The sequence below is a fragment of the Lagopus muta genome, chromosome 22 (genome assembly GCF_023343835.1).
Source record: "Lagopus muta isolate bLagMut1 chromosome 22, bLagMut1 primary, whole genome shotgun sequence".
Lineage (NCBI taxonomy): Eukaryota > Metazoa > Chordata > Aves > Galliformes > Phasianidae > Lagopus > Lagopus muta.
This window is the reverse complement of record NC_064454.1, coordinates 111,152-123,723: the sequence shown is the minus strand read 5'-3', so window position 1 is coordinate 123,723 and position 12,572 is coordinate 111,152. Positions and strand designations below refer to the sequence as shown.

At 44.4% G+C, this 12,572-nt stretch overlaps 2 protein-coding genes across 12 annotated transcripts in view; one reads left to right on the top strand and one right to left on the bottom strand.

Moving 5' to 3' along the window:
* The window catches only part of PKNOX2 (PBX/knotted 1 homeobox 2), a 143,084-nt gene that overhangs the window by 91,640 nt on the left and 38,872 nt on the right, over positions 1–12,572 (top strand). The gene's annotated exons all lie outside the window — the stretch shown is intronic.
* The window catches only part of SIK2 (salt inducible kinase 2), a 46,667-nt gene continuing 42,261 nt past the window's right edge, over positions 8,167–12,572 (bottom strand). For 5 of the 6 annotated variants that reach the window (XM_048968287.1, XM_048968288.1, XM_048968289.1 and 2 more), the window contains one exon: positions 8,167–12,274. In XM_048968287.1, the coding sequence (XP_048824244.1) occupies positions 11,686–12,274 (589 nt within the window). In that variant the 3' untranslated portion in view covers positions 8,167–11,685. The remainder of the gene's footprint in view (positions 12,275–12,572) is intronic. The other variant, XM_048968292.1, reaches the window with a different exon arrangement.

Sequence of the window (12,572 nt, the reverse complement as noted above, 5' to 3'; positions counted from 1 at the left end):
ATAGTGGAGTCAGAACTCTGCTGCTTGAGGGCCTGAGCTTTTTTCTGCCTCTAAGAGGGCATGTTTCAGCCCCCATGATCATTTAGCTTAGGTGAAAATTCTTATTAGTAACTAGCTGATTTGTTACCTGGGTAGTAAAGTAGGTATGCATTGCTCAGCAAAGAGAGGAAATGAGGCGTGTTTGTTAGCGGCTGCCACGTCTGCATGCAGTTGGCTGTGCTGACGGGCACTGACATCATTCACTGAACAAACGCTGGGTGAAGGATCTGCTGTTAAAGCAAACTGTGTCATGAGAATGGATGTTTCCTGCAAACAATGTTTTAAGATGAAATTAATGATGACTGAGAAATTTAAAACTTTTCTCTGCCTGGGGCAAAGCCAGAAGGAAACTTGCATTCCAAGGCTGGGAAGTTTGAGCCTTTTAAGCCATACATTTGGGATACTGGAGTCTGGAGAACTTCTCCTTTTCAGTTGCCTGAGTGTTGATTCCTGCAATTCCCCTGCAAGCAGGACAGTGCTTATAAACTATTACAGAGAGGAAACAGGTATAGCAAGCCAAGGGCCTGTATGAAGCTGGAGTCACAAGGCAATTCCCAAGTGAGCCCTTCAGTATTGGGTACAGCAGCTTCCGGCAATTCCTGATGCACCCACCAGCGCGTTCTGCTGGGAACTGACAAGTTCTTCCCCCTGGCCTGCAGCTCAGGATCACTGCTTCAGAGCTGTGTCAGCACACAGGTCTCCTTGCCCTCATCTGACACTACCCGTGCTTCTTGATTAAGTGGGAGAATTGGTGCACCTTCTCCAGGGAAACCCTCAGAAACACGTAACTGCATCAGACTGCTGCGCAGCACTGGTGGCCTGGAAATCTGCTGGCCTCACCCACAGACTTGCTTGTTGGGTATTTTGATGTGAACTTGGGAATACATTTTGAGACTGGCAAGTTTTCTGCCAACAATGATTTTTTTTCTTTGTGATCTGGTTTTCCGCCTAGATTTTTAAAACCCCTTGAAGTTAGAGTTGAGTTTTTGGATGTTTTCTTTTGTTACAGAAGGGAGTGTTACTTTGTTTTAAAGCAACACTTTCACCTTTCTGAGTAAACAGAATTACCTCTCTATGTTTACAGGCAGCAAACTGCATAGGTACAGTCTTCTAAATCCCCTCTGACAGGACAGATCCCTTCAAGCAGATGTTTCAGCTCTGCTTGCTGTCAGGTTGTGTCATGGTTTGGCCTGGTTCATGACAAATATGAACAGTCCACAGAACTGCAGCATTAACCCTGTAACTTCACGTGCATTGCATGATGTTATGATGTGGAATACTGATGACAAACCATGAAACTATGACAGGCTGAGGCCTACTTTAGAAGCAGGGATAAGGGCAGTACAGAACACCAAGTGCAGCAGCTGGTCCTCAGTGCCTGAGCTGCCTGTTGGCTGATGGAGGTCAGATGCTGCTGGCATCAGCTGCCTCCCCTCGTAAGAAATGTTGTGCCTGCTTTTCTTTCTGTTTAGGTGTGCCTGAATTGGTGCTGGTTCATTAATACCTCACCTGCTGCCTTCGCTCCTGAAAAAAACACTGTTTTGTGAGAGCTGGAGAACTGTGTTCCGCGCTATTCACTATTGCTGGGTGAATTCCAACACAACCCAGATCCCAGAGCGTTTGCTGGCTTTGGGAAAGCCTTTGCATAGGAACAGTGCCTGTGAAGGCAACACCCTGTGCTTGGAGAGACAGCAGTGGCTGCGCTGCACACGTGGCTCCTGGAGCCCCAGCCTGGGCCTGGTGCTGTGCTTCTGCACCCTCCTTAGAAACCCTTTTTATTGGGCATTGTGAAGACCTGCTAGCTCTGTCCTAACGTGGTTTCTGGAATCCTGTGGTCAGGCAACAATTGCCCCCTGAAGGTTGAGCAGTGATAGGATGCCCTTGTTCAGGTGCGTGATTTAATTTCAGAAGTGAGGGATGCTGTGAAAAGCAGCTGCTAAGTACAGGCCAGGTGACCTGGGATCTGCTCTGTAGCTGGTTATCTGAGCTCTGTGTGGTGCAGGAGGTCTGTCTGCTCATAATGTGGGTTTCCCTCATCCCCAGTGACCAGATGGGAATAGTGAGCCATGCAGAGATGCAATAAAGCTGCCAGAAGCTGCTTTCTCCTGAGTTTTTCTAGGCTTATTTTTAGGTGATTTACAGTTAATTATTTTGAAGGGGGAAAAAAAGAAATTGCTCTTTTGGCTTCTAAGAAACTGTTGATGTAAAAGTCAGTCCTTTTAAAGACTGGTATTCTGGGACAAGTTCTCCAGGGAAAGACAAAAATCTGGGTATTTCATGCTAGGGCTCTATGCAACATATTCAAAATATAGCAAAAATGCATGGGGATTTTGTGCCCTGTGTGCTTTTTAGTATTCAAGTCTCAGCCCCCAGCTACAAGTTGGGGGTGATGCACCTTAGCTGCCTATTGTCTGTACTGTGGGAGCCTTGTGGGTGCTTTCTCTGTTCTATGGCAGGTGCTGGGACTGCTGATCATCAGTGAGGGGCTGTCAGGGTGCTGGCTCTCAGCATCCATCCTGCAAGGAGCACTAAATGCAGCAGCCTGTTGTCAACTGTTTGGGATACACTTTCCTGAGGAGCTGACACACATCTGATCTCTAGGCAGGCAGTGCTGAGTCAGAGCTTTGGCATGTTTTCAAATATGTGATTACTTTGAATAAACATCAATAGGGCAAGGTGAAGTGCTGGGGCCCACAAGTATGTCTGTGGGGCTTGAGGTTAAGGACCAAGGTTAACCAGAAGGACCGAAGGTCAGCTCACTGTGGCTCTGGGAGGAGGTCAGGGCCTTGTGTATTGAACTGCAGCTTGGCACCAGAGTGAGTGTATGACAACCAGAGGTGTTGGAGTCGTCTCCAGCCTAGTGGCCCCACTGGGCCAGGCCTGTGGGGCTGATGCCAGTGCTCTTGGCAGCAAGGGGGGATGTGCTGGTCTGTCCCCATCAGGAGCTCTGTGAGCTCTCTCTGCCTTCCTGAGAAAGTTTGCTCAGTGCCTGGAAAGTGCTTCAGAACCTTCCTTGGCTCTGTGCTAAATTACCCTCGGCTTCCTATAGGCAGTGTGGCCTGGGCAGATGTGTTGGCATGGCAACAGCCCCAGGGATTGTCTTGCACAGGGAGCAGACAGAGTATGGCCATGCTCCCAACTCATGTCAGCTCCCTGATCCCTGGCTGTAATTCATCAATCTCTCCAACAGCCCTTTGTGCAGCTACCATGATGCTAATGGGGCTCGGCCACTAATTAGCAGCATTATCATTAACGTCCTCCTACTTTGCTCACAGCACAATGCTATCAGGGAGGTTAAAGCCAGGTTCTGTACACTGTGGGCAAAGTGCAGACCCCTACACCCAGCAACTGATATGCTCGGAGCTGGGCACGCCGCTTGCTGCCAGCCCTGTAGTGTTTACCTTGAGCCCTGCTCAGTTCTGCAGAAGCTCTCAGCTCTTGACTGTGCAGAGCAGCAGCACGTGGCCTTGCCGAGTGATTGATGCACAAACTGTTAACTGCGAGCAGAACAGCCCATGCTGGAATGGGGCAGGCAACCTCCTGACTGCTGGGGCTTTTGCCATTTGGCACACGTGTCACAGTACCCACTCAGCAAATAAGCTGTATGCTGCTATACTGTACTTTTAAAAACAAACAAAAAAAACCCAACAAAACAATCCGAGAAGCTGAAATTACTTAATTTTTTAAGGGAGTGGAGGCTTTAGAGAACATGTGTTGGATCTGGTGCAGTATTTTCCATGCAAGCAGACACCTGGGCTTTCCTGAGAGCACTGCAGCACAGCTCTCAGCAGGCTCAGTTGAAAGGATAATGCATACCCAGGTGATTTTGGTACATGGTATTATTTACCCTATTGATGTCAGCAGCTGCATGCTCTCAGCTCCCAGCTTACAGGGAGGCGGGCTGCAGAGAGCTCATGATCTTCCCAACAGCACCCAACCTTTCCAGAGATCAGCATATAATTCTCAGTTAAGTAAATGTCCATTTGTCCATTGGGACCAAATCTCATATTAGCTTTCCAAAATGTAACTCATTTTGTTTCTATTCTGTAAATCAACACCACATGACTTCTTATCAGAAAATAAAGGTGGTAGTGTTTTGATAAGTCAGTTCAGTAAGTACTGTTACCTAAAACCGTATTATGGCGTTTTCCTTGCAGAAAATTTCTCCATTAAAGTATCTTTCTGAGTACAGAGATCTCTTATAAAAACATTTTTATACCCCTTCCTAATGCTGAGTGGCAGCTATATAGGAAATGGAGTTTTCCCAGCAGGGATACTGTTTGGGATCCTTGCTGGAAAGACCTGAAAAAATGGGCAGACAGTAATTCCTGAAATGAGCTGGAAAGATGAGGTCTAGTTTTTGAGTCTTGTTTTCTCTACATGGCCTTTACTAATACCAATGCTTGCCTAAGAACAAAGGCAAATAGGTGTCTAGTGGTGTGATTTTGCAGGTTGGGCTCAGCCAGAGTATTTTAGGCACTCCAGTATTGTCATGTGGTGCCATTGTTGTATGCTTTGGTCTGAGGTAGGCCTGTTAATGATGTTTTTGGAGTGTCATTTCAAACACACAGTAGTCCTCTGCTTCCCACACTCCATGCTGGTGGGCTGTGTGGCTCCTGGGGCTGTGTTCCTTGCCGGGGCCAGCTTTGTCTATGTACCTGGTGTGAGCATGCATGGCTGTTGGCAGTGAGGGGAGGGGGCTGCTCTGCGTCTTTGTGTGCACTTCTCAGCTTTGGATCTAGTTTCCTGACACTCATTTCTGTGCTGTCCCATCTTATTGTTTAGCTTTTATCTTCTTCCAGATACCAGGTAAAATGTTTCAATATCAGTTTATCAGTCTTCCTTTTCCTTTCTGCCTTGTTCCCAATGTCTCTGCTGTGCTAAAACACATGCCAATACTATTTGCTCTTTGTGCCCCTGTTGGCTGCTCCTCTAGTGGCTGAATCTGCCTCATTTCTCTGTTCTGCTTCCCAATTCTTATTCCTTTGAGGTTTTCTGTTCCTAATTCGCAGCTGATTCTCTGTAAGATTTACCCAATTAGTAATTTCTTTTCATCATATTTAATGTGAGTTTCCTGACATATCACCTTCCTTTCAGACATGCAATCTGACATTCTTGTCAGAAAATAAGCTGAGTCAGGAGAGATGTCAGCTTTTTGTTGTCCCAGTGGACAGCCCTCTCTGCCAGGCTGACCCGCTTGGCAATGTTCCCTCTGTGTTGTCCTCACTGGGGTCAGGACTATAGAATCTGTGTGGCATCGGCCAGTTACACACCCTGATTTATGGGGGAAAAATAATTGATCCTGTTTTGAAGCTCATTTTCTTGTGTAGGGGATTCTTACCAGTGATCAAGCAGTTATACTGTACTCCCTCATTAGCAAATACACGGATACTAATTTTGTTCTGCTTCCTGCTTGTCACATAGCATTGCATTCAATCACCCCTATGTAGCAATACCGAAATACACTGGCAAATCCCATCTCACCTTACGTTCCCTGCTTCAGAACTGGGGAAATCTGCTTATTGGCCTGCTGTGCCTCTTTGTTTCAACTCTCTGCTTCTGAGGACTCCAGCATGTTCTGCACTAGTTCTTCCCTAGGCTTTCTCTCCACTCTTCCTTCAGCTAACGTCCCTCACTGCTACTTTGCTTTGTTCTGTACTGAAGGACTTGGGGATGGAGTTTTCCGAGGCTTGTATAGGATGTGTTCAGGACACTGGTGGAAAGTAAGCAGAGGATGAAGCTTGCACTCACAGAAATCACGCACCAAATTTAGACTAAGTTTCCTTGCAATTCAGATTGCGAAAGCCAATATAGCAGAAGTGATGTGTATGCGTCTGCTTTCGCCCCATGCACATATGGTGCTGACAGTCAGCTGCTGCCCAGTGTGGCTGTGTTCCCATGACAGCCCTGCCTGCTGATACATCTGCATAACCTCAGCCATGCTGCACGAAATGGAATGCACTGCTGGCCTGCAGTCAGTAGGGAACACTATGCAAGGGGCTTAAAAGATGTGACCCTGCCTGCAGGCTGGAACTTAGTCCAGAGGGGAGGGCTTCTTCCCATCTCCACTGGGGTAAGAAGGGCTTAACCTTTACATTTTAGGGTGAGAATGTCTTCCAGACAGCTTGTAAGGTTAGCTGAGCAACCCTTTGAGGTGTGACCTTCTCTAGTTTTGCTTTGACTGCTAATAGCAAATATGTATGGGAAGAAATGTTCCTTTCTTCCTGTCCCATATGTAGCCTATCTGCAGTGTTGCTAGAGGATGAACAGCTCCAGGCTGTGCAGCTTGAGCACCTTCCTGTTGCCAACTGATGGTCAGGGGTAAGCAGGGCATGCAGGCAAAGCACCTGCATCCCTTTTGCTGGGGTCATCACATCAAACTGCATCAGGAGGCTCAAGAGGCAGCAGAGGAGCAGAGTATGTGGGAAAGCAGACACAGCAGATGCATTGGTCCTGTTGAGCTTGGTGTATGCTTATGGCACATAAGCATTTCTTGTAGTCTGAGCTCACAGTCTTGAGGCTTCTTGACACTTCTGATTCACAGGAATGTGGAATGTGATCAGTCAGTTGTTCAGTTTTTAACAGTACTGACCTCCTAGATCTGCTGCTGAGTGTTTTGTGTTACAGTGTGTCACCCAAAGTGCTGTATTCAGGTGCAGCTGTTTATGACCAGTTGTAGCGGAGGTCACTGAGCAAATGCAATAGGGACAGCAGAGTTTCAGTGTGGTAGGCCAGATGAACTTGCTGGATTTTATGCTGATTTTTCTTTTGGTCTCTGAGCATCACACATTTCTTGCTATTGAAGAAACCCTTGAAGTCACAGGAGTTATGTTAGAGATGTCAAGGAAAGAAATCTTGGGATGTTTTCACATGTGCACTTCTGTGACCTATCCTGTAATATACCTGTTGTTGCAGCTCTGTGGAAGAAGCTGAGATATAATGCTTTCCTTACCTGATCTTGTTTCCAGCTCTCTCTTTCCTTGGAGCATGGCATTGTGCTTTCCCACAGAGTCTCTCTTTGGAGTTGCCCAATTTTTCTGTAGACATAAGCTTTCAGCTTAAATTATAAGAGAACTGCTGAGGTTCCTTCTTTAGTTTTTCATCCTCAACAGGACAGTGGTGTAGGGCTTCAAGCAGAGGAATAATCTTAATTTTTCATTGTTGCTGCTTATAGTTGTAGAAAGATGAAGCTTCTCCTGTAAGAGGAAGGTCCTAGCTTGTCTTAGGCTCAAAGTAAGCCTTTTATACCGGCTCAGGGTAAAAGGTTTCAAGGAAAGCAGTGAATGGGATGTAATTTGTAAATTGTTGTAACTTGTTGAATTTTCAGAGTGGGGCTTCTTTTCTTAGGTCTTTAATGGGCCAGTTCAGTCTTACTGTCAGTGCAGAGAAAGGGAAGAGCAGGAAATAGGAGTTTTCAAATTAATTGGACAATTTTGGGCCAAGTGCAAATCTTGCTTCTGATTCCACAGAAGGATAACTTCTGCCAACTTTCCCTTGTTTTGTCATTTCACCTTAAAGTCATTTTGAACAAGTCTTCTGCTAGTGAAAGTACGAAGTACTGTAAGAATCTTGAGGCATCAATCTTTCCTGTCTCTGGAAAAGACTTCAGTGTCCCATCGACTGCCTGATTCTTTATTCTTCATGAAACATTCACACAGCATTCCTAGGAATTAGAATTGTATGATCTACATTAAACGGCTTTTGCATAACCTCTTGGATAACTTATCCTGACTGATGTGGAGCAATGACAAAAGTAGTAGTGATTTTTTTGAGAACAACTTTCCTCTTTCGATGTCAAACTGATATACCACTAGCCTTGCCAGTTTTGGAGTCCTGCTCCAGAACCAAAGACAATAAAGACATGCGATTTTTTTTCCTTTGTGAAACTGTTAGAATGCCTTGCAGAGTCTGTAGTATCAACAACCCCATGTGTGTTAAAACAGTAGGAAGCCAAATAATTCTAGAGAATCCATCCTTTGCAGTAGGTGTTTTTTCTTTTTCTTTTTTTTTTTTTTTTTTGTGATTTGAAGCTTGGTGTGTCAGGGATAACTGCAACATAATATGTAAAGAGGCTGTTAAAGAACACTGAGCAGCAGAAGCCATTGTAGCTCACTACATATTTGAAAATGAAATGTATGTATTCTTTATTTTGTATCAATACACTGTAATTGCTTCACAGAGTCCAGCATATCAGTTGCATGTAAATACTACAGATGAACTTACCAAACTGGAGCTCACAATACTAGTGCATTTATCCCAAAGCAGAGACTAAACCCTCTAACTCCTTAAAAAAATACATTAAAGAACGTACCACACACACACATATTGCACTTTTCTCCATATGAAATTTTTACCCCATATACATCGCACCAAAGTCTCTTCAAAGGAGCCTGTAATACAAGATAATAAAGCTAATAATTACTCTTAACAGTAGTGTATGCTGTCGTCTAATGTTAGACGTAACAGATTTGAACAAAGGAACTACTTTGAAGTAGCATGACTACAAAGTGGTGTCCAGTGGATACTCTGCTGTATTAAAAGGCATTAGAAGCCTTTTATTCTAACTGACTTAAGGAAATTGCATGAAATAGTAAATAGGATGGTGATTGACGGTAACAGTCTGAACTATATTCAAAAACTCCATAGCTTTCCCCTTAGCGGTACTGCAAAGCTCAGCTGAGCTTAGACTCATTGGCACATTTTGTTAAATGAATCACATAATTCTGCTCTTGAGTTATCACTGACTTCCAAAATGTATGGTATAATGGAGCTGCACAGGGAGGAAAGTGGTTATAGGCTTGGCAGTAAGCTAGCTCCTGATGCAAAACTGGGCCTGTTGCCACAGCTGAGTGTGTCCCAGTGACGGTTTTTGCTGCATAGTTCCTCAAGCACTTGTCTGATCTTAGAACTGCAGGATAGAAAAGGAATGAAAGGAAAGGACTTCTTTGCCTCTGTATGGGAACTGCTGAGTCACGGCCTGAACCTCTGATTGATCACCTGAGGTGAGCCATGAGTCAGCCATGGAGCACAGGTGAAGGCAATCCACCTGTGCTGCTGGAAGGGGTGGAGCCTGGCTGCACCCCTCCTAGACCCATATAAGAGCTGGCTACCAGTGGGGGAGGATCTCTTCTGGAGATCCCTCCTCTGGAATTTTGCAGCGAGCCCAGAATGAGGGTAAGCTTTCTATCTATTCTGTTTTTGTTATAATCTGCTTTGCCAAACTCTCTTGTTTATTTCATAATTATAACATCTTTATATTCATTGACTACACAGCCTCCTTTTCTCTTCTGCCATAATGATATGCCTGGTGTGTTATGCTGTAGTGGTTTTCATCTCTTTCCTGTCCTTTTGTCAGTCACTTCAGGGGGGCACTGAGGTTTCTATGTTCTGCAGCTATTTGCACTGTCAGAAAAAGCTTTAATTGTGTGAATTCCCTTTGAAAAGAAATGTGTCTATCTCAGCTATCTAAACAACAGTTTTCCAGCTCTCTTTTATCAAAAAAGTAAGTAGTGTGTAGATGTGACTGCTGTTCCTTAAACTTTCTTTTGCTTTTGCCTTGAGAATTGTTCTGATATCAGAGGTAGAAGTGAGCACTTAAGACTGAATTGGGCTGTATCAGAGCAGGCTCTGTATCAACAGTGATGACATCTCTAATTGTCATACACAGAAAACAAGGTACTTTCTGTCAGTTGTTAAACTTTTCCCTCCTTCACAAAGCCTACAGTGCAGTGACTGAAGTCTATTCCACATGTAAGCGTGGTCTTATTGCTGTAAATGCTGGCTGATAATTCACCTTTCTGGTGAAAGAGAGTAGTTTTGAGAACTCCTTGTTGAAGTTCAGTAGGACCTATGGTCTGACACACACTGAAGACCCAACCAATCACAAGTACTTTTCTTTTCTTCCTCCTGCTATCTCTCCAAGCCTGTGCTTTGCTACAGTATGTAAAAACACTAGAAACATTTGTCTATCCATTTTAAGTGACTACATGTCCTGAAGCCACTCTCTTTAGTTGTAGTGTCAAAATCTTTTATTTAACTTTAAACTTATATCGTAGAGAAATTTTCCAGTAAACAGTGGTCTCTACATGTGCCATCAGCACAGTTTCTCCAACATTTGTGCTTTAATGAATCTGCAACTGTGCTTAAAGTTTGCTCAGAAAAGGGCTGAAACTGTCTGGCTACAAGCTTCATCTACAGGAGAAAGATAGACAATAACCCACAACATTTGAAGACCTGAGATGAGCTCCAAATTAGTGATCTAAACTTACTGCAGATTCCTAAACAATCCTCCTACAACTAATATCTCCTGACTGGAAGTTCTGGGGACACAGCTGCTTGTTGAATTTTGTATTTGTTGAAGTAGTACATAACAGTTCTTGATGCTCAATATTGCTGTAATACTTTCAGTATATTGTATATACTGAGACACTCAAAATGCTAACAAAGTTCAATGTTACATTCCACATAGTGGAACGTGTGCTCTGAAGGGACTTTGGCAGTAGCAAGGATGTAGATGGGGTATTGTCTATTTCTTCAGAAAAAAAAAAAGCATATAGTCCGATGAAGAACTGAAAAAAGGCACAGCACTATCACTTCACAGGGTTTTTTTTTTAAGCTCATTAAGTTCTAAAACTGTAAATAATTGTCCATATATACAAAGCTCAAACCACCAGCAACACATACTGCAAATTCAAAACACAGTTTGTTTGTTTCTAAAATGCTGTAGAAGGTCAGATAGATCTTCTCCAAGACAGAACTCTCCACAACAGTCTGTCTGCAGCAAGGGGTGATTTCCAACATCACCTAGGTAGATCTCTGAATGCCACTGGCTGTAGCTCTTGCTGTCTTTCTTAGCCTGTCCCTCTGCTACTAATCCTTCACCTTTCAGTATTCTCAGCTCCACCCAAAGCCTCTAGAAAACACTGTGATGCCCTGGATCAGTTCCAAGTGTCCTTTATCAAGTCAGTACATTACTTAACAAATATCCAGAAGCTTCCCTTAGTGACCAATTAAGAATTCCTTGGCAGGCTTGGGAAATAACTGTTCATTTGCTAGCAGGAGGAAGCAGAGGCTGCCTGAGGTTCCTGGTGCTCTCTTAGACTTACCACAGAGCAGTCGCAGATCAGTAGCTTAACCAGAAACTGGATGCCGAAGTGCAACTTTCCTTTGGATCCACCCCACTACTGCTTCAGCTCAGTATGCTACTTGCTATCAGCTCAGACCCAAATTAAGTCTGAATTTCAGTGAAAACTATTGCTTTTATTGCCAAAAAGTAGAATGCAACATGCATTCGTTCTCTTTTCTCCTAGCAAATGCTAGGTGGACACTGCCAGACTATCAAAGTTTTTGGAAGGGGCCACTTCCTTTATATATATATATATATATATTTTTTTTTTTTTTTTTCTCTCCTTCTACGCAACTGGTTCTTTATGCAACCAAGCTGAACTGTTTGTCTAGCCCCAGCCACTGAAAGGAGAAGCTGGTGGCCACATGCTTCTAGCCATCTCCAGCTTTTTTCTGGCCAGGTGGATTTTTAGTTCCCTTGTTGACTGAAGGATCAGAAACTTTAGGGTTGGAACAAAGCCAAAAATTTACATGCTTCTCCATCCACCCTGGCTTCCACTCTCATGTTAGACACCCATGGTATTAATTCACCAGGACGTAGCCGCTGTGCTGGGGATCTACAGTTTCCATCATCTCACAATCAAAGAGTCCAGGCAGCTCTGAGAGTGTCAGTGCATCGTAGTTTGACTGTGGCTCCTGGGCTGCCAAGCTGCCCTGGCTGTCAGGCAATGCTACACTGCTCTGCTCTGCTGGGTCCATGGAATACTGGCACTGGTCAGGGTAGTCTGGCTCAGAAGAGGTGACAACAGGCAATTCACAAGTCTGATAGGAGTACTGTAAGGATTGTGGTGGCTGCTGCACCTGAATTGGTGATGACAATCGTGATGAGCTGGTGAGCAGGGAGGGCGGTGGTGGCTCCAGCTGTACTTTCTGGTAGTGACTGAGGAAGAGGTCATATTGTATTTGTTCTGAGGAAGGCTCCATGACAGGGCTTAGAGTCTGCTGGAGGCTGAACTGGGTTGGTTGCTGCTGTGCTGATGGCTGCTGCTCCTCCTGGCATGAAAGTGGCATTTGACTTGACCTTGGGTACGAACTCTCGGCTATTTGCATCTGGTTAAAATAGGCCTGCAGCTGGGACTGCTTCTGGAGAAAGAGTCTCTTCTGATGCAGTCTGAATCGAGGACAAAAACAGCAATTATTTTTTGGCTTTTCAAGTGTTAAGGCACTAGCATCAGTGCTGCTACACTTGCACTCCTACAGTTCCAGCAGGGAGCAAAGGGCAGAAATGGAAAATTCCTAGTCAGCCTTTTTTATTTATTGAAATTTAGTGTGTGGAACTTGTGAACAGAACAGTTGTACTTTTCCAGTTACTAAGGCAAGTGAACAAAGCTTCCCTCCCCCATATTCCTTCTATCTGAACTGCACTCCTCACTATGAAGTTTTACAAAACTTCACAGCTTTGACCTCCT